Raw genomic sequence first — 26,669 nt, 5'->3', positions numbered from 1 at the left:
TAAACATGTGTTATGTTGTACATATGCAAATCTTCTGACACAGCCCATCGCTTCTGTTTTGCCTTTTCTGACGATTCGTTGCTCAGTCCTTTCAACAACAGTCCCAGTAAGGTGAGGGTGACAACCACTCCGAGGACCATCCTCCACACCAAAGGTCCGTTACCACCAGGCATTGTCACTAAGCTTTGGAGGATCCAAAATCTTCACCGACGTTGAGACAACTAGATTCTAAACCTCTAGTCCCCTTTGGAGTCGGACTTCCCCTCCTCAGCGGTTGACTCCGCAGCTGGAAAGTCCCGTACCTTACAGTGAGAGAGATGCGTCCAAGCGGTCCGGCCCTCCACCTTCACTGCAGTTGGTGTTGACAGGATAACACGGTGAGGGCCCTCCCAGCGTGGGTCGGCCCAGCACTTCTTCTTTATGACTTTGATGAACACCCAGTCTCCTGGTTTCACTTTAGGATCCTGTGGAGAGACAGAGAGAGAGGGGACAGTATTCGTGTCTACACATTCTTTTGAAGACAGAGTTTTAATCAGTTGGCCCACTACCCCTTCGTCATCATCCGATGTAGCTTTACTGTGAGAGAAATCAGGCATGGTGTACGGTCTGCCATACAGCATTTCAAAAGGAGTCAGCTGTGTGGCAGCACTAGGTGTTGTTCTCATACTTAATTGCACGATGTCTAAACAGTCTGGCCACTGCCATCCTGTCTCAGCCATTGTCTTTCGTAGGCGTGCTTTAACTGTTCCGTTGTGACGTTCTACTAGTCCAGCCGATTGTGGGTGGTAAGCAGAATGTCTTTTTAGGTCAATACCAAAATGTTCACCAATTCTGTCAATTACTTCATTAACAAAATGCGTTCCATTATCACTTCGAATTATTCTGGGCACCCCATGGCTTGGAATAATCCGCCTACAGAGTGCTTTAGCTACAGTGGCAGCATCAGGTGTTCGACACGGGAATAGCTCAACCCATCTAGAGAACACATCTATCACCACCAACACATATTCTAGGTTGTGAACTTTGTTCAATTGGATGAAATCCATGTGTATTGTGTGAAACGGATGTGGGGGTGTAGGGAATTGTCCTCTTTTTGGTCTCGCATGTCCCTGTGAATTGTGTTTAATACAAATGATGCACTGGTGACAAAAATGTTGTGAGTAGTTTGTAAATCCATACGTGGTATAATGTTTATCTACTAGTGCACACATCCCTCCTGTTGAGACATGGCTCTGCCCATGACTCAAAATTGCTGCCCACTTGTACATTGATTTTGGCAAAACTGGCTTTTCATTTGGTCCGACGTAAATGTTATCTTTTAAATAGCACCCATGCTTTTCCCATGTTTCTTTTTCTTTAACAGGTGCTTGTTGTTGCCGTGTTTGTAAAATGTCATCGGTCTCTGTGTGCAAGAGGAACAAGCCTGTGGCTTTCTTTGCACACTCGTCAGCCAGGGCATTCCCTCTTGAAACAGCATCAGTTTTATTAGTATGCGCTTCACATTTACAAATAGCAAGCTTTTTTGGTAATTGTATGGCATCGTATAATTTCAGAAGTAAATCTTTATGTTTTACTGGTTTCCCAGTAGAGGTCTTGTAGCCACGTCTTTTCCAATGGGCACAGAAAATGTGAGACGCAGCAAAGGCATATTGGCTGTCTGTGTATATTGTTACTTCCTTTTTTGCAAAAATCTCACATGCTCTGGTCAGCGCAGTCAATTCGGCTGACTGTGCAGAGTATGTGGCAGGCAAAAGTTTGGCTTCTAATTTAGCAGTTAGAGTAGTCACTGCATAGGCTGCTTTGTTTACACCATATTTATCTTTTATGGCTGATCCGTCGACGAAAACTGTTTCACCCTTGTTCAGCGGTTGATCAGTTAAATCGGCTCTAGGTTTCATGTTTGTTTGTGTTATCTCCAAACACTTATGCTCTACCCCGTCATCAGCTGTTGGTAATAGAGAGGACGGGTTAAGCACAGTGCAGCGCTCGATAGTGATGTGTGGTTGTGATAACAATACTGTCATACACGAGAGATGTCTTGCAGGAGATAAGAATGTCATATTAGTTTGTAACAGCAGTAGGGAGACGGCATGTGGAACTTTAACAATCAGTGGATGAAAAAGCACAACTTCAGCAGAAGTTTGAACTGCCATTGCGGTGGCGATCACAGCTTGCACACACGTGGGGGTGGCTCTCGCCACTGGGTCCAGACGTGAAGAGTAAAATGCCACTGGTCTATTTTTTGCTCCCCATTGCTGTGTCAAAACCGAGGTCATGAAGCCATTTTTTACATCGACCATTTGTGTGAACGGTTTAGTATAATCAGGCAGCGCTAAAACAGTGGACCCAGCAATTAATTGTTTTATGTTCACAAACGCAATTTCAGCTTCTTCAGTCCATTTTATTTTATCATGCGCAGCCATAGGTTCATCAAAGATCAATGCTTGCAAAGGGCGTGTCTTCTCGGCGTAACCTGGGACCCACATACGACAGTAATTACAAAGTCCTAAAAAGGACATCATTTGCTTCTTTGTTATTGGTTTTGGTGCTTCTAATATTGCTTTCTTACGACTAGAATGCACATGTCTGCCTTCTTTTGTCAATGTATGTCCCAGATACTTCACCTCAGAGCGCCACAACTGCAATTTGTCTTTGCTTACTTTATGTCCAGTTTCATTCAGATATTTTAGTAACGCCAGTGTATCAATTTTACATTTTTCTTCATTAATTCCTGCAATTAGGAGATCATCAACATAGGCCAAAACTTGGCTTCCGCAGGGCGGGATAAACTTTGCCAGGCAATTATTTATTGCTTCTGAAAATATTGTTGGTGACTCCGAATACCCTTGACTTAGTCTTGAAAATGTGTAACGCTTTCCTTCAAAAGTAAATGCAAACCAATATTGACTGTCTTTGTGGACAGGAATTGAATAAAATGCATTTGTCAAGTCTATTACTGAAAATACTTTAGCTTCAGGATTTAGTTGGTTCAACAGAGTGTGGGGATCAGGCACGTTCGGAGCTCGGGCTATTACTGCATTGTTTACAGCACGGAGGTCTTGTACCATGCGCCAGCCAGTAGACGGGGGTGCTTTCTTAACAGGGAATATTGGCGTGTTACACGGTGAATTAGGACATGGTACAATAATTCCAGCTTTGATCATTTCTGTTATTACGGGTTTTATCCCTGCTTCTGCATCTGGTTTTAGAGGATACTGTTTTTGGCATGGATAATGACCTGTTTTTGATCTAATTCGCACGGGCTCCATATTTTTAATCAGACCCACATCTGTAGGTCCTTTTGACCACAAACTTGACGGAATTATTTTTAGAGCTTGATCCTCAGCCTCTGTCAAAACCATTAATCATGTCTCTGTCTTGTCATATAGTATTACTGTTGGCGTACAGGTTACCACATAGTTTAGACTAATGCGTCTCCAACCAGTGGTGGGGCTTTTTTCAACTTTGTTAGTTTCAGTTTTCCAATCTTGTATTTGTGTTACCAAGTTTATGTGTCTGTCTAAACGTGACTGTTTCTCACTTGGGTTAGTGGACAGCTGCATGTGGGGTTTCAGTTCCCAACACATCAGTCTCTGCGCGGGCTGTGGCAGAACTGCTTGACAAAAAGATTCTCTGTCCAACCAACACAAATAAGTCAGAGTCACTTTAGTAGGTCCAAGTCTATGCACTAGTTTGTCATATTCTGGGTCTGGCCCAGGCGCAAGTTTGCGTCTTAAATCAATTCTCAGTTTGTCAGGGGATATGAGGCTAGCCAGTGGGTTAACACTTTCCTTAACTTTTTGAACTATTGCCTCTATTGTTTTTCCTGGGTCCTGGTGTGAAGGTTCCAGGGCCCAGATATAATAAGGTGCTCCTTTTCCCTCAACTAACTGTATGTCAGCTTCATCACATGCTCTAGCCTCCATACCTCCGTGTAAATTTGGATAGATGGCTAATTTTAATTTTACCATTAAATCTCGTCCTAACAGGTTGTAGGGACAGCTGGGGGCCATGACTACAGGGGCGAAAACAGTGCTTCCTGTTTCTGTCAGCGTGACAGTAACAGGCTCACTGAAATATTGTTTTTGTACATGGCTGTTTGCTGATTTTACAATAATAGCATGATCAGTTTTTTGTAAACCATCTATATCTTTCATTACGGTTCTGCATGCTCCAGTGTCACATAAGAAAATTACAGGTTTGCCATTAATATGTATTACTTTTTCTGGTTTTTCATTTAAACACACATCAGCTAAGTCTAGAAATTCCTCACACATTTCTAGCTCTTCTTCTTCTCCGTTTACTAGTCAGGCATCATACCTATCAAATTTTTGTCCTTTCTCATCTTTGGTGGCGCAGTCTCGAGACCAATGCCCGTGACCCCCACAATTATAACACTTGTTGTTGTTTTCGCCTTCATTTTCATAATCTCTCTGACCTGGCCTATATCCGCCTTGTCCTCCTCTTCCTCTGCTATTACCTCTTCCTCTGCCTTGGCCACGGCCTTGAAAACGGCCTTGACCACGACCTCGGCCTCTACCAGCTCCTTGTAATGCCATAGTAAATGCTTCCACTACTTTGTCTGAGTCTTTCTTTTCTCTTTCTTTCTTTTTGTTCTTCACTGTTTTCTCTGCATGTTTAGCTTGTTCCATAAACTCTGGCAGCTTTGCTGTCCTAAAAGTAACAAAGTGTTTTTCTATCCATCCTTTTATCTCTGGTCTGAAACTCTGTAGTAATGCTTGTTTTAATTGCTGTTCATAGATTGTCTTATCCTCTGGATTTTCTGACTTCAGGCCACTATAGGCTTTAAACACTTTTTCAAATCTGTCTCTAAACTCCCAAACATCCTCATCATCTTTTTGTGTTGTGGCATGTATTTTGGTGTAATCGCAATGTTTTTTAAACACTTCTTTACATTTATTCTCTAGGTTTTGGACTTGTTGATTTAATTCGCCAGAGCCAGACGCATACGCTGTACCAGCCTCATGGGCTACAAAACTATCTTTAACACGGCTCCAATCGGAGCCCATTTTACAGCGGAACATCCTTTCGACCTCGAAACCATTCAGGTGGTACACCGTTATTATGTTTTTCATTTCGTCGCAAAATTCTTCAATTTGGGCTTTATGAGACGGAATTCCCTCAACCGACTTTTTCACATCGTCCTGTGTCCATGTCCTGTAGACATGCATTATTCGTGGGTTATTGTCACCCGCAGGCACATCTGGCCTAAATGTTGGATTGGGCAGTTCTATCATTGGAAATGCCCCTACCTGAGGTGGCAGCGGGGGCCAATCCGGAGTTTTATCGTAATCCTCATCATCACCGTCATACAGGTTTATTCCTGCACGGCTTGATGATTTTTTATTTTGAATGCGACGGACGGTTGTATTTGTACCCACACCTCCATCCATGTCTGCTGACCATTCAAGACCTATAGCTTCTTTTAATCGCCTGCCGTATTTTGGCAGCATTTCAGCTAGGGGAGGTGTTTTTGGTGACAATGTTTGGAGAGATGGGTACATATTTTCTTGCGGTGGGGGAGGGGAGGCTACATGTGCTTCCTCCGGAGCGGGGGAAGACAAGGGTGGCGGTTGTATTGCTGCAGCCTGTCGTGGTTGTAGGTTATAGGGAGGAGGTGAGACGCATGGCATATTGTCTTCTTCTTTAACATATGCTACTGTACAATTTTTCCGTTCCTTTATTTTATTTTCGCGCTTTTTTGCTTCCTCTAACCATAATTTAGCCGCATCAATCTCTTTTTGATGATGGGTTTTTAGTCCACCTTTCTTTTTAGAGTGGTGCGTTAGTATGTCACGCAGCAATTTCGAACAACCAGGAACTGTTAATTTGCCTTCAAATTCAAACTTATCTTTCCATCGTGTAATCCAATTTTCATTTCCTGGATGGATTCTGGCCATAAATTTGGCATCGCCTTTCAAAACTTTTTCTTTATCTTGGGTATTCCCCATTGTTTACAAATAAGGGGTTGTTCTGTGTCGTCCTCTTAGGGCAAACAACAAGCCTGGGAAGCGAGCTTCTAGACCGTAGTCCGGCTTCCCCTGGGTGTTTTATCTCTCACAGGCTCTATTGTTCGTTTTAACTCACAGACAATCCCTTCACACACACTTCTCAGTCACACTCCTTCTTTCCCTTTTTTATCAATATAGGCGGACTCTAACCCCCTATTTGATAGCTCAGGCGGGCCTCTAACCCCCTATTATTTTTAAGGTGGGACTCTAACCCCCTTTTTCTAAGGCGGGCCTCTAACCCCCTTTTTAGATAAACTAAGGTGGCCTCTAACCCCTTTACCTCAGGCGGGACTCGAACCCCCTGGAAAGTTTATCTTCAACAGCTGTATAAGAGAACAGCAACTTAATGCGATCTTTCCCTTTTAGAAATAGACTATTATTGTACTCACACTGTTATGGTTCTGCTCTGTTGTTCGGATGCCGTCAATCCAGTCCAGGAGCTGGTCGTCGTCGGCTGGCCAGCACGGAATTCACCGTACGGGGCTTTCTTCCACGGTCCTAGACCGCAGGCTGTGCACACAGTCTTCAACTTTCGACGATCAGTTCCAGTCTTGGGTATGTTGGCATCCGGCTCGAAGGACCAAGTAATGTCAGGAAAATCTTCCCGATAGTAAGACACAAGAACCACCACACGTAGTACGTTTGCTCTTGGCCGAGAGGAGAGAGTGACCAGAAAGGAGAATTCTCCTTTCTGCAAAGCAGTCTCTGACTTTCTCCTCGCAGCGCAAGTCTTTTTATTCAGCAAAGCATGGCACATCAGTTATACAATCAGTGTGGTTACAACAGTTGTTTACCAGACACCTTTTGGCAGTTGGTTCCTCTTTGACCTTAGAATCTGCACACTGAACTGTTCTTGGTATGAACTAGACAAGAACATTCTGTGTCTGCAGATTTAGGTGTCGGCGGTCATGGGTCAATTTAGGTCTACAGCAACTTGCAAGCACACATACAACAATGATAATAATGTTTTCCTTCACATACACTCTATTATTGAACACATTTTTATTTGCTTTGGTATTTTTTTGTTCTGGTATTTTAACTGTGGCATTTTTCTTTTCATGATACAAATAAGGACATGAGGACATCAGAGACTATTGTATGTACCGTCACTCATTTTATTAGAAATGTTCTGCTAAACTAGCCTGCGTGAACCCAGACATCAGAGACTAGGTAGTCACTCATTTTATCAGACGTGTCCTGCACAACTGGCCTGGGTGAACCCAGACTAATCTCTTGGCAAATTTGCCGGTCTTCCAGTCCGTCTGGAGACCCTCTTATAAAAGCAGAATTCCAGAAAATAAAAAACCCAGGAATCAGTCTTACCCGTCATGAGGTGGGCTTCATACAATGACAAACAGTAGCTGTGTTATTCAACACTATGTCTAACTGATGGCTGAGCTGATGTCATCAGTGTTAAACCACATGGATGTGATTGCATTTTATATGGAATTTAGTAAACAACTGCATTAATTAAGCAATGTTTAACAGAAATATGTTTTTGCTGTACCTCTTTCAGTTAAATTATAGTGCTGATTGCACTCTTAAATCGGAAGTGAATGAAAGGTCCCCAGACTCAATCCAAAGGTTGTAGATTTTAGAGGCGGTCTAATGTTAGCCAGGCTACTGCTTAGCAGTGATAAAGCAGCATGGACAATAATCAGTCAAGTGTCCAATACTGTGTCAGTGAGTCATACTGTTCACTTGTCAGTGATCACGCCACTCTGACAATTGTCCGATACAGTGAGTCATGTGGTTAGTGTACACTGTAAGTCAGAGTGATTTTAATGAAAAATAACAGAGACCCTTGGGGGGGAGAAAAATTTAACTACTGTACACTTCCTTTTACAGTAGTGATTGCTCTGAGTCAGGAAAGGTAGGGAATCTCCATGCGAGTGTCCAAATAATTCTGTAAATAGAATGCTGTAAGTATAAAAAAGACCAAGCCTTATCCCTGCATCTTCACTGAATGACATGCCAGTGGACATCCATCAGCTTTGGCATGAAAGCTTTCAAAGCCGTTTGGATCCCAGAGATATCAGCAGTACCATGGAAAGTGAATATGGACTGACCTTGAGCCATGTCCATTATCACAAAGCCAGAAGTCAGCGTTACACGTCAAAGGCAAAGTGTGGACCTATTATATATACACACAGATGCCAGATATTAGAATGACATCTGACATGAGCAAGTAAGAGAGATAGAGCATCGATCTTATTCTCTCTTTGAATTGGTGATGGAAACTATCAACAAGGCACAGGTGCAACGGAATCATTCATGCACTTCACAGACACCACAGAAAAATATCCTCAGATACAGCATATCAAGGGAAATGGTGATAGCAGCATTTACTTCCAAATAATCATCCTAAACAATTCAACTGCCTTGAAAAGGAAATGTGGTTAAAGGCACACAGCTTTGCATGCCTGGATCAGAGGGTATGATAAGGATGCCTTTCATTTCTCATGTTTACTTGCATTCAGACTACTGCACTATCACTGACTCATCCAGGCTTGAGCTTGATATCCTACTATGCTGACCTCTGTTCGGTTACAGTTTGTATTGATTGTTTTGATGCAGCAGTCAACTCAAACTCCACATTTTTCAAAACAATTAAAGGGACACTTCACCGATTAGCATTAATCTTTGTATCTTTGGAAAACCAGTCATGTTTTTGAATGGTCATGCATCATTCCAGAAGGGCGCATGTCACCCCACTGCTCATCCACATCAAATTCAAGACTCTAACGCTTGCCTACAAAGTACTCTCCGGCTCTGCCCCCACCTATCTGAATGCCCTCATACAGGCATATGCTACCACACGATCGCTGCGCTCCTCAGCTGAGCGACGGCTAGCTCTTCCGCCAACACGCTCAGAGAACATCTCCTCTCATAACACTACTTCAGACAATCGCACTCATTCATGCACTTATTTCAAAAACATGACTGTTTTTCTAAATATACAAAGCTTAATGCTAATCGGTGAAGTGTCCCTTTAATACACAGGCTGAAACAGCAGTACCGATGGTCAAAATGACCCATTTTGTTTGCAATAAGCTGTTATCGTACCAAAAGATTTAAAATATGCAACAAAAGCTAATGTTGCCATGAAACAACACAACTTGCAAACAAGTGAGCTCTTCCAATCAACCATTACGCAGTGGACAGCAAAATACAAAATACAGCATCCAGGGCGAATTAGTGCACCATTGCTTGTCATTATAGCCTACTGCAATGCTGCACGTAACTCATGCCAATGCTATTTGTTGTCAAATTTGCTTTCTTCAAAATAATTGGATCCAGAATTAGATGCCATTGATTCTTTTTGTCAACCTGTGGCTGAACACTGAAATACTGTAATATTACACAAAATACATCTAAACCAAAAAGTAGAGAATAAAAATAAAAATAAAAATAAAATCTATTACATAAAGTGTAACACAGATACTCCACCTTTTAAGGCCTGCAGACTGATTGCTAATTGAAGAATTGTGTGAAGGAGTGTCTAACAGGTGCTTCAGTCAGATTCAGATTTTATTTGTCACATACATAAAATGCAGTGAAATGTTACAGTCGGCTCCATGTTAGGTAAAAAGAGGCAGTGATGATTACAACCACCCAGTTTCTTTAAACAGGTCAAAGCAATTAATAAAAACTGCAATGTTTGAATGGTAAGAGGTAAGACTGTGGCTGCATTCACTCCCAATTCTGTATCTCAGTGATAAAACATTTGAGTAAAACGTCTGGATGCAATCTGGATGTTTTTGTGACATCAGATTCAATCCACAGACAAACATGCCTTTACTCTGATACACCTGCTCGCTGAGGTACAGAATGCATATCATTTACTCTACAGTCTGTGTGAAATGTATTTCCATGACAATGTACATACCATAATATCTCACTGCCCATGCGTGCAACATAACATGTACCAATTAGTGGCAAGATACTGGACACTGCCTGTCAAAGCAAACCGTGTATGGCATCTGCCACTGTCTGCTTAGTCTGTTGTTTTGCACAGCCTCAAAAGATAAAGACATATTGAAACGTGATCCCCTAAATTCCTTAATGCTGGTTTAGCCAAAGGCAAAAACAAAAGCAATCTTGTATAATTCCCATCACATTATTGCTGTATGCATATATTAAGATTTGGACAATATACTGAGCATGCATTCTGTAGCCTATGGTTATGTTGCTGTGGTAGCACATGATCCAAGTCAAAGCTCTGTGTATTCTTTTACAACAGTATATGGCAGGATTGAAAAGCAATGTAAAAACTCAAGTCACATGGCCGACTGGCTCTGAAATTTTCATTTACCTCCAGGGATATTTTAGGTAAATTGAAAACACATTATTTTTCTCAGATCAAAAGCTCAGGAGAGATGAAAGAAAGGAAAGAATCACATTAAATATGGAACTGAGAGAACATTGTTCCACCATGACCCTTGTATGTCCCAAGTAACATTGAGTATGTTTAATAACATATAGATTACAGGTAGATCCAGATAAGAACTCATAGTCAGATGGTTATTTTTAGGTTGTTTTGAACACTGGAAGTCACATAGGGTTCAAAAACACGATAAAGATAAGCAATCCAAAATTTAAACTTGAACAAATTACGTACCTGATCTTATTTTTGCCAATTGTTTTCTTGCCAATTAAATGATCGATTTGGCTCCGAAATGGCAAAAAGCAAAAGCATTTACATTGCACTCTTGACCCTTCTCAGTCAGGTTTGTAAATCACAACAATGAAAATGGCTCTTATCAATGTAATAAATTACATACATTTTAATACAGATTAGGGCAAAACAGTTTTAGTACTGCTGGACCCTACAGTATGTAGCATTTGATACTATCGATCACAACGTTTTATTGCACAGATTTCAGCACCAGGTTCTTTTTTTCTGGCTGTTATGCCTGAAGTGAAGTCGTACACGCAAATAAACGACCCCAAAGATATCCACAAAAAAACTTGTTAACAATGTTTTCCAATAAATGAAAATATGAACATAACTTTTCTCTCTTGAATTTGTTCAAGCACTTGGTACTATTTTTTTGTTTTTTTAATTGCTCTGATTTTGAATGTCCCATTGAGTCATATCATAACTAAGCTGTATTTATTCAAGTAGCAGATGTGTTTGTCCAGTGTTGCATTCTGCACAGTAAAGATAACCATTAGTTGGTGGAATTACAACAGTATGTGTGTGTGCATCTGAACACATTGAAGCCTGCCTGCCACCCCTTACTTAATTTATCACTCCCACTGCCCAATAAGAGCCCACGGTGACTAAAAACTGACCAAGAACAGTGTGGCTCTCATTAGGACAGCTTGCATCAAAAGGACATCTATCCTACTGAGACAATCCATCTAGAAAGTCTTGGGGCACTCACTTTAAGCCTTATCCACTGAAAACAAGTTCTGATAGATGTTTGAGTCAACTTGGATGCTTGGACTGCCTCAGGAGACTTGAAGAGTGACGCATGGTGTATTATTTTACCAATCGTTTCTGGACTAGCTGTGTAACCTTTAAGTGCCTGATAACAGAAAAACAACTGCATGGTATCAAAACTACAGCATGATGTAGGCTATCTCTCTCTCTCTCTCTCTCTCTCTCTCTCTCTCTCTCTCTCTCTCTCACACACACACACACACACACACACACACACACACACACACTTACACACACACACACACACACACACACACACACACACACACACACACACACACACACACACACACACACACACACACACACACACATATAACCATTAATAAGCATAATACATGAGTAACTAACAACGACTCTGCCATATGTGGCGGCAGCCAACATTTAGCACAGTACAGTAGCCTACCGGCCAAGTTGCAGCCCTCTCATGACCAACCTGTTTGTTTGCTTAGGCTGTCGAATAAGAAAACAAGTAGTCTGCACCTATAGCCTAGCTGTAAGATGATGTTTAGGAGTGGTTGGTTTTAATATCTCTCTCTTTCTCTCCCTCTCTCTCTCTCTCTCTCTCTCTCTCTCTCTCTCTCTCTCTCTCTATCGTCATGATAGCAGTCTCAAAGAAATTGGTTGATCGAAGACATCAGTCTTCTCCGATCAATGGGACTCAATCAATGACGTGTCCAACGAAATCTCCTGGAGTGTGAGCCACTATCACAGTGTGAGACCTTTGTAGATCACTCATGCACTGCACAAATGGCCTGTTGCACCCCGTTACGTCACTCTCACTGCATGCGTCTGCCTCCCCGGCGTTAAGCCTGCTGTAGGGGTGGGTGGATGGCTCTAGTGGACCCCATTGCTACGTCAGGCAGTGAATCATTGCTGATTCTTTACTGTCCCTCTGACAGACTAATCGTCATCTCAGCCTCTCGCCTCTTTTTATTTGATTGTTTTTTCCCCCTCACACATATTCTTTGGATTGTATCTTATTTAGTCAGTTAAAGAGGGCAGTACAAGCCGTGCCAAATGTAGCAGAAATATTGAATAATTTTCTTTAGTCACGATCCCAGTCTTTGATCACACCAAAACCTGGGTCAACCAACTGCCCTTGTGAGTGACCCTTTGATCATTTGATGATGCAACTGCCCTTGATATTTTTGCTTTCTTCTTTGCACAATCAAGAGAGGACATACTGTAACGCCTTAAATGCAGAGAGAACACTCAGCGCGGGAGGTCAAGGGGGCTGCCGCCCTAAGCGGCACGTTGTGTTCTGACCTCCAGCCGTAGTCTTGCAACTGTTGTTAGCTAATAAATGTCTTACAATGTTTTGCAATCCTTAAACCTGCCTTTGTCTGCTTGCATTGAATTTTTACTTCACCAACAGTGTCATTGATCCCCCCCCCCCCCTTCTCAGTCTTGTTTGAGCGCAACAATAATTTGTAGTTTCATTTGTGTTTGCCAAAGGGCAAGGCTAAAATCTTAACAGTTGCGGTGTTCTCCATGCAAAATTACTGTAGTTCATTTGGCACTTTACCTGCTTCACCTTCACCAGTGTGACCTCACAAAAAAAAAATAATAATAATGAAATGAAATAATCCTGTTGATTCAGTCACCATGCACATGAAAGATTTTCATTTTGGTTTGCTCTGAGCAAAAACATTATTTGTTGTTCCTGTTCTAGAGTTTCAAGGCCACTCTTTTAAATGGTATACCAGTTAGAAGAATGGTTAATAATTTAATATTAGATCTTATTTTTTATATATATAACATCAGGCACAGAACATGTCCTTGCTTTAAGCTCTGTTATAACTTATGTGTGGTGCCACTGCCTGATAGGTCAAGATATTTCTGTGGTAGCCTATGTTTGTTTTACACACTGTTTCAGTTATTTAGGTTACATACTTGGGATAGTGTTGGTTCCACTTCCAAGCCTACAGACTTTTTAAATAATATTCAAAGAAAGGTCAATTGGAATGATAAGTACCGTTATTTAGCAGTAATCTAAAACTGAGAATAGTGTTTTCACACATTCCATTTTAGGTTACGTTCATCTAAAGATTAGTTTTCGTTCTATGAACCATTTCTAATCCCTGAAAAAAAGAAAGAAATTTGAACAGAACTGAAAAGCAATGCTATAACACATGACCACCATGCACTGCTTCGAACTGTGCAACAAACTGAAGATCCGAATATGAAACTTTACGTGTTAGTCTGCACCGCTGGTAGCTCTGCACAATGAGTGTTATATAAAATATGAGGAGAACCTATTAATATCACATTTCATAACTCTCAATCTGTATTGTTTGTGGCCTGGGGGCATGAAGGGGCACTTTAAGAAGTTTTTTCCATCTTTTGTTCCTCAGAGGTGCATTTTTGCCAGGGGATTATTGCTATTTCCATTTTGCTGGAGGTTACTCACTCAAACTCTTTGTTCATTTCCAATCACCATTTGACTGCACTGCCAATAGAGTTATTGCTGGCGATCAGTTCAATATATTATTCCCCATGGGAATTATTGATCCTGTTTTGAACATACTTTTCTAATGCTGGCATTAAATAAACACGTTACAATACAAAATGTCCAAGGACTTCAAATAGGACCTGAACCTTAGCTCCTTAACAAAGAGATGCCCTCAGGACATACAGTACGTATACTTCTTGAACCAGTTCTCCCAATCTGCGAAAGCCATGATGGTGGTGCACCTCAACACTATACATTACTGAGTCCACCCTGACAGGCTGCATCAGCAGCATCTGAATGATGTGCTGACAGTCACTGGTGAGAACAAATATGGCCAACCCCAGACAGAAGAAGTGGTAGAAATAGTCCGTCTGGAACTGCAAGTCTTGTACCAATACATTTGCAAGTGAAGGACATGGTACTGGTGTTTAATTATTACTTTTATAGTTTTTTTTTTAAAAATTATTATTATTATTATTATTATTGCTTTTTTGGGACACACATACACTACTTGAACCCCAAGGTGGTAAAAAAGTCTGCGTACCTGCAGAAAATATTTGTAAGTGTTTTGACTGTTTTTGTGTATGTAGAACATTGATTTGTAACTGTAGAATATATTGATTACATATTTATAGTGATTCTCAGCTGTAATCCATATAGAATAGAGGTGTAGTGCATATTTGTGATATTGACAATTTTTACAAAATGTCTATTATTATGGTATGATGTTTTAATAGTGACATTGTTGTTGTCGTCTCCCCACAAGCAATATGTCAAACCTACTTAATAAACCATGTTGTATTAGCCAGAGATTCTAGCATCCCACCATGAAAAATACACATCCCCGAGGACCAATACATTCTTTATGATTCTCCCATTGTTACCCTGCCTATGGAGTCCCCTTGTTTTCCCTGTTGAACTCTCTGATCTATAAAGAGCTCTTCATAGATCAGTGGTTGCACTCTTCTTTGGATGTGTCGTGATGTCCCAGGGGTCTCCAGATTCCAATCATACTCATCAAGGTTCTGCCCTTTTGATGCTGGATGTTTTGGTCCAATGCTGAGGTGTATCTGTCAAGGTGATCAGAGTTAGATTGTGATCTGCAGCTTAAGAGCTCACATCTTTGTGGTGGGTCTTGATTGTGATGACATCCAATTGTGACTTTAAGCTTCATTATATCTGACTAGATGTTGCCTAATTGCACATTTCGCACTCTTTTCACTGAGCATGGGAAAGCAGATGACTGCTGAGTGGTGTTCTGTGTACGACCAGGATGATTGCTCTGATAGCATGTTTCTCAGCATGTGTTCTTTCTTTCTTTAGTCTTGTCTAGTCCTATGCTCAGCTCCAGCTTTTTGTGGTGTCGTCTGCCTAATAGTGGCAATTCAGTGCTTTTCTTAATCATGCCTATGCACTTATTGGAAGGTCAAGAGTAAGGTGGGAGCTTTGAACATGGGAGGAGAAGTGTGAGTAGCATTTCGTTAAGCATTCTGGCATATGTATGACAACTAAGGAGCCCTGGAGGTGACATGGAAAAAAAACAAAACAAAACAAAACAAAAAAACAGAGAAAAGGAGAAAGCAGCACACTTTCACAGTGAAAATGTTCCACCTTTTTAAAGCAGGTCCTGTCAAGATTGTGGTGTGTCAATAGGAGAAATGTTCAGAAACAACATAGCCAGTATTCATTCATAGCACCAGGCCTGCTTCTTTGTACCATATCAAGAGCAACTTCAACTGTTGTTTGTTGCGTATGTTGTTGCTCATGTCTGTGTGCTTGAGTGCTTGTTTGTGCATTGAACAATGCTTTGCTGTACCTGAGCTTTGCGGCCATTGTAAGCTCTTTCTGGACCCTTTTGAATATGAGTGGAGCAGCTCCAGAGGATTCCAGCTGTGTGTTACTCTAGGTGACTCATACCACACAGGGCCAAAGTCTTATTATCCCGAGCTCTCCCCTCAGGCCATTTCCTGTTTGTGACATCTTACACAACATGTCAGCCTTGCATGTACATTACACTTCTGATGTCAAGTGTCCTCTTGCATGATCTTGGAAATTATGTCTGTGTTCCAAACCATTTACATCCTATACATTTGTGTATTTGTATACTGTATATAAGCCTTCTTTATGGATACACCTTTGTGTGCCTGCATGGACAACACATAATAAACTAGAAAAGCACTCGGAGAGCGCAGACCTCCGCCTTCATTGTTCTTCCTACGTTGTCATACATTTGAACCTAAACTATTCAGATCGCCACCACGTGGACATACCATGTACCACTAAGCTAAATACTGTACATGAACGTCTCCGGAATCCCGACGGAATTACGGATCACTCACAAAATCTTCACTGGGTGAAGTCCAACCTTCCCTCAAAATCTCATCGAAATCCATCCATTACGTTTTGAGTTATCTTGGTAACAAACAGACAGACAAACAGACAAACAGACAAACAGACAGACAGACAGACAGACAGACAAACAAACGCCGGTCCCTGATGAAAACATATACCTCCTTGGCGGAGGCAAAAAATCCAAGGATCCATCAAATACATTCAGAGGTCTCTGGAAACACTCCACAGTTATTTCCATTCCCAAGAAGATAAGAGCAGCCTTGCAGTCCTGAATGACCTAAGACCCATTGCCCTCACCTCCCTTGTCATGAAGACCTTAGAGGATTGTCAAAGCTCATAGGCTTTTTCAATGCCAGAGCTTCAAAGATGGATCCTCTTCAGTTTGCATATTGTGCGAAAAGAGGGGTGGATGATGCCAAAATCTACATATTGAATGCCATCGATCAACACTTAGAAAGGCCAAATCCTTTTGGCCAAATTTGCAGATTTCTCATCTGCCTTTAACTTCATTCAACCTCACATGCTGGCAAAAGTGACCTGTTTCAACTTGGATCATCAGCTAAGTCTGTGGATCACAGACTTTCTCACCCAAAGAACACAGAAGCACGACGCAAAGCTCATTTTTATTTTAGACCCGGTCAGTGGTGGATTTTGCGCCATGTGCTCCACTTGTATTAAACCTTGCGCACAGGAGTGTGGCAGAAGGCGTGATCTAGAGTATGATCCAAAAATTGCTATCTTAGTGTACGTCATCTAAAAATCATTACAACATCGACCAAGAAAAAAGGTAAAAGGCGCATGTAAAGCACACATGAAGATGAACTGTCACAAGATGTAGGCCTACTGTACGCAGCTCTTAGCAAGCAGTCCCAACAATTTCTCTGCAGGATAAATAGAGTATCCTTAGGAGTTTTATTCAGTCATTCAAGCATTATTGGGGTAAGGGCTGCTTTTTTCAGGCTATGCTTTCGATTGTAACCCCTTGTCAGTCACTAGTGAAAGTAAATAACTGTGTGGAACTGTTAACTCCTACAGTATGAGACCACAGTGATGATAGTTTCACTTTGCCTTTGAGTTCAAATAATAGATGAGTGCAGAAGGCATAGTCACAAACAGATTTCACTAAATTACAGTTTATTTATTGGAATCCCTGTGTTCTATACGCAGCACTCTGGCAAAATACTGATGTGCTCTATGAAGTTGCACTGTTTGATGTTAAAGGGACAAACATCCATGTTGACACACCCACACCCACACCCTTCTGACTGAAGAAACAGAGGAAAAACCTTTTTGAACAATGTGCCCAACGTTTGATAACAAAACCAGCCCGAATGACTGGACACACTCCTACATAGATTTTCACCACTGACCATGCGATTCTGATCGCCAAGATAGATCCCTACACTGATATCTGTTCCCACTAAGCCTGGCCAGCTAGCCTATACTGCATGTCTTAGACTGCATCTGTTGTGTTCAGACACCTTCTGCTCAGTCTGCACATTTTTCTGTCACAGTCTGAGCTGTGAGAGAGACATAAAATATCAGGGGAAATAAAAATAAAATAAAACCTTGGCCAGCATTACGTATCAGTCACGCAACCTCACGCACACATACTGTAAATCCACAGAAAAATAAGACTGTCACAATGATTCTTGTGAATGTGTCTTTTCATAAGAATTGCAACCAAGAGCATACATTTGTAAATAAAATAATTTGAGATTATGCAGCTTTAAAATGCTGCAATTTAACACTAAAATGTATCGGCAAGCTGTGAGATGAAGGGACAAGTTGTGCCACTCGAAAATAGACAACTTAATCTGATCAGATTGATCTGACATTTCACATGTTTTCTTTCAAAATCCATATGTGACCTGATCTGGCAAAATGAGTCACAGTGACCCAAAGGTCAAGTTAGATTTTTAATAGAAGGAGGATAATCTTTAAAATAATCGTGTAATGATATCCGGGTCAAAGTCATATCTTGAAATGTCATCAGGATGCAACATTTTGACTGATGGCCTCCTGCCATCATTTTTCCAATTGAAAAACTGAGAAAACCTTTTTTGAACATTTGAAGTTACAGGTTACAGGCAGGTACAGGTAGGATGACCACTTCATTACATTTTGTTGTAACTTTGCATTCTTATCTTTACTATGAAACTAAAGGAAATTATTTTGAATGCATCTTCTTCAATATAATACCAAAAACAAAACAATCAGTAATCAGCCTGTATGACATGCGACTTCAGACTAATTCTGCCAGATCGGGTCATTGCACATTGTGCTTTTATGTGAAACTCACAGAAGGGACAGCTTTTGTTATGTTTATATCTCCTTAAATGTATAGCAGCATTTCATGTATTTAGCATGGCATAATTTGTTTTGGTCAAAATACAATTTAATTCAACTCACATGAAAAAAAAATACTTAAAAGCACAGACAGATCACTTGAATCAGACAGTAATTTCATAAAGTCAGTAAAGTCACAGTGAATGTCATGCATACTATATCAGGGGTCTCCAAACTGTTTTCCTCCGTCTGCTACTTTGACAAAATAGACATGGCTGTGCCTTCTTTCCTCTGAGAGCTACTTTGACCAAATGGACACAGCTGAGAGCTTTTATGCAAGTATAGCATGCCATGTATTCACATTGCTTATCTCCACCCAAAACCACTGAATAGATTTGTATGCTTTTTAAAGGTTTCTTTAAAAACATTTACCTTCTCTTTTTGTAGACTGTGAATTTGATTTTATAGGAATTTCAACATGTTTCCCAAGTGACTGGGTTATCAGATTTATGAACAAACCTTTCGGAGAGCTACTTGGTAACAGATGTGGAGTTACTGGTAGTTCACGAGCCAGCTTTTGGAGACCCCTGCTATATACTGTATACCCTCAAACTTGTTCAAATACGAGTATATAACAATTCCATAATTAGCTCTACAATTTACAGATAGTCATTTTGTTCAGTAACATGCAGCATCAATAATACACTAACCTAACATACATCAAAATATATCAAATTTGTGAAACACAAAAATAGACACAATAGATCCAAATATATATTATTTCTCATTGTATGTGCATGGAGACTGAGGATGCATCTGATGTCCAGTATTTGCTTTCAAGCATATCTAAGTATAGAATGCACCGAAGAGAGAGATAGTGAGGAGGAGAAAGTAGACTGAGCAAAATACATCAGGAGTATTAGGGAGATAGAGGACATTAAAGAATCTCACATTGTCCCCTCACATACACCAACAGGTTTTTTTTTTTTTACATTTTCTGCAGCCAAGGCTTCCTCGCCACTGCCCATCTGCTCTGTGCAAAGCAGGGAGAACAAAACACAGAAGCGTGGCTGCAATGTACGAGGCACCGCACAGCTCACATATAGAGAAGTAGTACTCAGACTTTCACCCATACCAACACTAATAGCACTAATAGAAGTTGCCACTTGTAAGGACATCATAATGACAAATTACACATTTTACAACAGCAAACATACCTGAACCTCTCTGTTCACAGTACAGCAATAATGGCTAACAAAAGCTTTACAATGTTACCGCTGCTAACAGGACCACTGTGCTGAACAATGTGCAATAACTTTCCTGAGATGCCATACACAGAAAAACTGACAAACAATGACAGACTCATTTTAGAATATGATAGTACTATTCTCAAAACTGTACAAAAGAAATAACTCAGGGCATAACATACTATAATTATATCTGAAAATATGCAGCATTGTTATGCATCCCCTCGGGGACTTGAAGTGAGGTAGGCGAATTGCCAGTTAATCTGTCAATAAAAGAGTCCCTTGAATCTTTAACTCCGGAGATAAGATGCCGGAAAGACTGATTAAATGTGGTCTTGCCAGTAAACATAAAGGAATTCCTCTGTGAATCGTTTGCATTCATTTGCATCACTAATGCATCAAACGTTTGCATCTCGCTTGCATACTCATAGCCACAGGAAATATTCTGATTTGAAGAAGTCAATGGAGGTGACAACATTTTATGTATGCTGTATATGTTCTGTTGGGGTCACAAAAGTGCAGCTTCTCTTCAGGAGTCTGAGGAAATATTGTTTTTCTTCCCCCTTGTTTTATTATTCATTTTACTTGGACTTGTGTGAGATGTACAAATGAAGTGCTTGGCAGGAACTGTCTGAGAGTCTGCTGCAAGCTATAACTCTGAAGGTGGACGGAAACTTGAAGTTGAAACTTGGTCCCTGCACATCACGATAGGAAACCTCTTGAAGCATACTGACACTAACGACAACAGAGGCAATGCTTACATTCTCAGAAAAAGCAGACTGACTCATTTTGAATAACAACAGTCAATTTGAACAATTTGACCATACCCAGTCGATCCCGTTGATTCCATTTTCCACAACACTAAATATGCATGAAACTATTCTCTCGGAGATTGTTTCTCCTCAAACGAGAGGGCCAAGGTCGAATTCATCATACACCACTCTCTGGACGTAACCAGTTTGGATCTGCTAGGTCTGTCTCTGCAGTGAGATAACTGTTAAGTGGTTCCTGCATTTTGCACTGTTGACCCTCCATGCTCTGAGGTCGACGGCCAGTCTGGTTGCTCTGAGTGAGCTTCTTCATGCGGAAAGGCGACGGCGAGCACTTGAACGAGCCGGTCATCGTCGAGTTGTTATCCGACTCATTCAGCACCACCGCTTCGTGGCAATAACGTTTCAGTCCCTTGCGGAAGTGGATTGTGAACAAGCCGTACGTGATGGGGTCCAGGCAAGCGTTGAACAGGCCGAATATGAAGAGGATGTGAGTCATCGAGTGGGACACGGTCTCCTCCAAGTCGTCAGGGAAGAACCAGTACCACAGGCCCAGTAGGTAGTACGGCGTCCAGCAGACGATGAAGGAGGTCACGATGGCAATGCTCATCTTTAACGCTCTCATGCGTGCCTTTGGGATGTAGCTGTTGGAACGACGGAGATGAACCTCTTTGGAGGACGCTACAGAGGAAACAGAGTGAAATGAATTTTTTTTCATTTTTCAGCACTGTAATCACATCCCATTATTATTCTTTCGTTCACTAAATGAATGTGAAAATTGAAAAGGCACTGAAACGCTGCCACATAAATGAACCACTTAAGAGGTGCTTTTGTTTCATTACTGTAAGTACACCATGCTGTAGCTAATTGATTCTACTTCCACTCCACCCTGATATTAGTCTGGCTATCACCATACTAAGCTCAAGATTGAACATGTCTGGGGATTGGTCGCTTTATTTCTACTGCACAAGAGACGTCATCAATGGGCATAGTTGAAATGACTCTGTCCGCTTGGATAGTCATTCAACCGATAGTCATAGTCAGACCAACGATTCAGGTGCACCTGGTGCATAAGCCAATTTGTGATTGGACCCAGCAAACATGGTCAGCAAACAGGAGAGATAGATGTGCAGGTTTTCAGCCTAAGCTACTGTACAGGGCGAAATCCAAATCGCCTGGCCGATCAGGCTGGGTTTACCCAACGTACCCTGATGTAGCTTCAACTTACTGTTTCCTTTTGCTATTCGCCATATTTCCCGCAGGATGCGCGTGTAGCAGACGATCATGATGACCAGGGGAAGGAGGAAGAGACACACAAATGTGAACATGTTGTAGAGCGTTTCCTCCCAGTGTCGGAGGAAGCTGCCCCGGGTTGTGCACTGTGTGAAGTTTGCCGGGAAGGTGATGGTGACGCTGTGAAAGATGAACATCTGTTGGGAAACAGAACAGCCATGACTATTTTATCACACACACTCCTTGCTGAGTCTTGCATTCAAAGCCATGTCTCGATTCCTACAAGTGCACAGACTCCAGAGAGTTCATGGAACTGAATAAAAGTACTTATGATGGTAAATACACCAAGGCCATTTTTTGCTCTCCATAAAAACGCAATTGGCAGTAGTTGATTATAATTGTGTTTCTAGTTTCTATAGATAGAGCACTGGCACACAAGTCATTGCTACTTTAAGGTTCTGCACTCCGAGTACATGATTACAGTCAAGCCAGCTATGTACTCACTCTTTGTTGATGAGAGCAGACATCAGCATGAGTATGATTACCACGGCGTTATTACTGTGACAATTGGGATTCTGACAAGAGACTGAGAGTGAATCATGGATGTCAGTTGTATTTGTATCCCTGTGGGTATTATTAGCTCAAAGGGGTTCACTGGGTCATCCCATCAGAGAGAAAATACAGTAAATGTCCATGAACAGATCCACTACAGATCCACTAATTAGAGATGTCATAGATACAGTACTGTATATGACTGCAATGTTCAGTCATATATGAATAAGAAAAATAACAGCAATTGCAAGAAATAGCCATTTTACAGTTAAACGTACAACCAAAGATCCTTAGCTTTTTCTCTGGTACAACCTTCGACTTACTGTTAAAGCAGCTGCCAGTTAAATACATGTGAAATGTAAATAAATACAACAATATAAATACACATATTTTCATTTAGCCTCTGGAGGTCCAGTTCTTCATATCAGTAGACCTATTCTAAACAATATCAAAAGGTTTGTTTCTTGTTTACTTCAAAAAAGGCTACTAATATTAGTAGTCATGAAAGGAGACAGTTCCATGTTCTAATAGTCCAGTTGCTTTGATCCATAAGATCAAGAGATTCCACACTTATGTTTGCTATTCATGACTACATAAGGCGGATTTCCCGATAGCATTGATGATAAAAGCCAACATGTGTAATGTACTGTATAGAGGAGAGACTGGCATATAGCCTACAACAGCTCGATTTAGTCTATATTTGGTTGAAGAATGCACAAATCTCAGATATAGTAATTGTTCTTGAAAATAGAATTGGCTAAGTGTTTGGGATGTCTCACATTGCACAATACTGTTTAAAATCCCACCCATCTAATTTTCGTTCCTGATAATGCAATGTTTTCTGTTGTGGACTCAATTTAAAACATAATGATGAGACACCATCAGTGACATCCAAAGGTTAATTACAGGATGGCCTCAGTAAACACATACAGTACTACTTGAAGAGAACAAGTGTCCCTTCCTTCCTGCCAACATCAATGGGTGCCTCTCAACTTCTCTCCTCGATCCTCGATGGTCGATCCTCCAGGCTCGCTCCCACTGATCTATAACCAGCATTGAGACTATCCCAATGTTGCCGGCCCATCATTCTTTATGTAGATCAGTGAGGACGAGGACCGAGGAAGGAAGGGAGGATGTATATAAGACTAAATGAGAGGCACCCAATGAATACACATGCACATGCACATACCCAGAATTCTACAGATAACTAGCAGTACAAAATAATATGACCGCTGTGTGGTATAGCCATGTATACTAGAAAATGAAGCATGTTTCCCAATTTCTGTCCATCCCCTACACACCGTGCAGATCACAAGTGTGTTATGCTGTCTCTTTGTTTACTCAATGACTGTAGAAACAGTTTTGTAAAGAAATGTTTACACTTAACTTGAAAGTACTGTATCTACAGAAGAGTGGACACATGCATGTCATAAACATAAACAAGTTATAAACGTTTATGACTAACACTTCTGTCATTCAGTGTCATTTTTTTTGTTTTCATTTCGTTAGGTTAGAGGTTAGAGTTCATGTGTCATGACAGTGTCATGTGTTCATGTGGTCACTCTTATGTACAGTAGATACCTTCAAATAAAGTGTTACCGAAATGTTTTCAATCACAATAAACCAGTGATATTTTCTACAAACATTACAAAAGTGTCTATGTGCTTCTCTCTGTGTGTGTGTGTGTGTGTGTGTGTGTGTGTGTGTGTGTGTGTGTGTGTGTGTGTGTGTGTGTGTGTGTGTGTGTGTGTGTGTGTGTGTGTGTGTTTGTGTGTGTCTGTTTTTTCTGTGCTTCTGTGCAGTAATGTGTGGTCTATTTTATCTGTTAAATATGCCCTATACCCATTTCATTTTAGAAGAACCGGATGCAGCTCTTAGATTTAGGTTCTGGGTGTAATTAGATGAATGCAAGAATATGTTTGAAAACAACACTAAACATAGTATACTCTATTCTAACAATAGGTGTAAATACATCCACAAACAGCAACATGGGGTCCAAGCAACTATTGATTTGTGTCAGCTGCAAAGCCCCCTTAGACAGAACAAATTTCAGAACATTGATGTGCATCCATAGCCACCGACAGCTCAATTGAGAGTGGGTCTGGAAAGGTTTCATTTAAGACTTCCAGCAGGGTATCACCAGCAGTGAAATTAAACTTAAATTGGTGCATCAAACACTTACAAAATCATTTCAGAATTGTAGCTAAGCTAACACATCTTTCTTAAATGTTGTTTACTCAATTCCCAAGTAAATACATGTACATGTGTTTAACCCTGTCGCCATGCAGCCATTTGTGGTACACAGTATCTGTCATCATATAAAAAAAAAAAGTTGATATCACTCAAACAAAAACAAAAAGTCACTTTCATAAAACATCACCAGTGTCTGTATCAGCCTTTGATTGACATAAATAAGAATAATGCATGGTCGTTTACATGTGTCGCAAGTAATGCAGTAAAACAATGATCCATATAGCGTTTTGGAAACAAGGATAGGATGTTTTCCGTGTGACATTAAAAGTCCACATGCCCATGTTAGTGAGGAGAATAGCCTACGAATCTTTATTCTCTCTTACCTGCGGGACAGACAAAATCACACTCATGGTCCACGCGATGATCAACATAATTTTGTTCTTCCTCTTGGCCTCACTGATAGCCAGTGGGTTCAGGATGGCAGATTGTCGGTCGAGGCTGATGACAACAGTTACAAAGGCGCAGGAGTACATTGCGACAAGTTTCATGAACATGAGGAACCGGCAGGCTACGTCCCCAGCCAGCCACTGGACAGTGATATTCCATACTGCGTCGACGGGCATCACGATGAATGTCACCAGCAGGTCCGCCACTGTAAGATTTATAATGAGGATTCGGACATGAGACCTGCGCTTGTTGTTAGTACTAGCCTCCCACAGCACGGCAAGATTACAGACGGTCGACACCGCGCACAGCGTAAAGGTAGTTATCACTCTGATTTTGGCTGCAGTGGAAAAAGTAGGCAACCGGAGAAAGTGATCTACCACTGCGCTGCTGTTGCACAGCGGGGATTCGCAGCTTGAGTTCTGCACAAGCTGGTCAAACATGACTGTGGAGATGTTAGTACAATTGTCGTTCATATCTGATATGAAGGTGACAGTAGTGTTGGAAGATCTGTCTCCATTCGGGTAAGAGCTCGTTTATAAATGAATGTCCGATTTGGAAGATATTTCCCGACCAGTTTAAAAAACACCTATAGAAAGAGAAAATAAGAATAAGCACAGTAGCCTATAATACATATTATGGTAGGCTATAATTACTTTTTGTTTTTACTTTTATGATGAAGCCTTACAAACTGACGTTCAGTTAGCAGGCTACTGTCAAGAGGCTTAAATGACACGCATAGCCTACTAAACTATCACCATCATCCTAGCAGAGATTTTCTGTCTTTTAGTTCAAGTCGCAAGTAAAGGTCAAGTGTACAGTCCGTGTAATAAGTACCCTACAATAACCCTGTAGAGTATATATAATTACCCTGTAATAAGAGTTAGATCTCACTCTTCTGCTTATTTTCCGAGAACAACACAATCAAAAGCATTGCATGCACATGTAAATGAAAAACTCAATCGACAATACAGCTGTCATGATAATGGCATGTGAAACTGATGCAATGCGAGACATTCCATATCGTAGCCTGCTCTGATTAGGTTACAATCTCAACATGTTATAGCTGAATTCATATTCTGTTAAAACTGAGATGCTTGTAGGCAACTCATCTCTAGACTGTACTTGGTAAAATAGTTTTGCAAACTACGAAAAACATTTAAGACATAGTTGAAACTTAGTGTGAATGGTAAATAGACCATCCTATCCTAAAGAAAGACATCCTATTTATTGCTTTGTTCAACGCCTGAATTAAATAATCAAAAACAGTCAATACCATTGTGGTGTGTCCTGTAGAGTGTAGACAATTTCATGTTTGAGTGATAGTCCTTGTTAACGTATCAAATCGATCCAGAAAAAAAGAAGAAGCGAAAAAAGAAAATAAACGAAAAAAAGGCATCTTCAAAACGCAGTTGCATGCTCGAGTGGTCACTGTATGACGAAAGGTAATAGCAGTTTCTTAAAACCCATCTGCAGCAAGGATGTGACTCTCAGCGCAAATATCCCCCTCATCTCATCTAGTATCCTCAACGGGCATGAACGTCATACACGTCAGCGCCCACCTCCCTCGCCCCCTCCTCCACACGATTGACTGGCTGGTCTCATACCTCTGCTGTGCACATCATGTGGTCGAAAGCCCGTAATGATGGCGTA

The 26,669-nt window shown here is 41.0% G+C and overlaps 1 protein-coding gene across 1 annotated transcript; it reads right to left on the bottom strand.

The window, feature by feature from the left end:
• Positions 1 to 236: 236 nt before the first annotated feature.
• On the bottom strand, positions 237 to 25,492 carry gnrhr4 (gonadotropin releasing hormone receptor 4). Its single transcript, XM_062547938.1, has 6 exons — positions 24,956 to 25,492; positions 21,823 to 22,024; positions 20,853 to 21,275; positions 6,422 to 6,486; positions 4,439 to 4,546; positions 237 to 464 (listed from the first exon to the last, which is right to left on the bottom strand). Exons 1-6 carry the CDS (start codon positions 25,490 to 25,492, stop codon positions 237 to 239), a joined length of 1,563 nt encoding a protein of 520 aa, XP_062403922.1.
• Positions 25,493 to 26,669: the final 1,177 nt, after the last annotated feature.

The sequence above is a fragment of the Sardina pilchardus genome, chromosome 10 (genome assembly GCF_963854185.1).
Source record: "Sardina pilchardus chromosome 10, fSarPil1.1, whole genome shotgun sequence".
NCBI classification, from domain to species: Eukaryota; Metazoa; Chordata; class Actinopteri; order Clupeiformes; family Clupeidae; genus Sardina; species Sardina pilchardus.
This window is presented reverse-complemented; position numbering and strand designations above follow the sequence as displayed.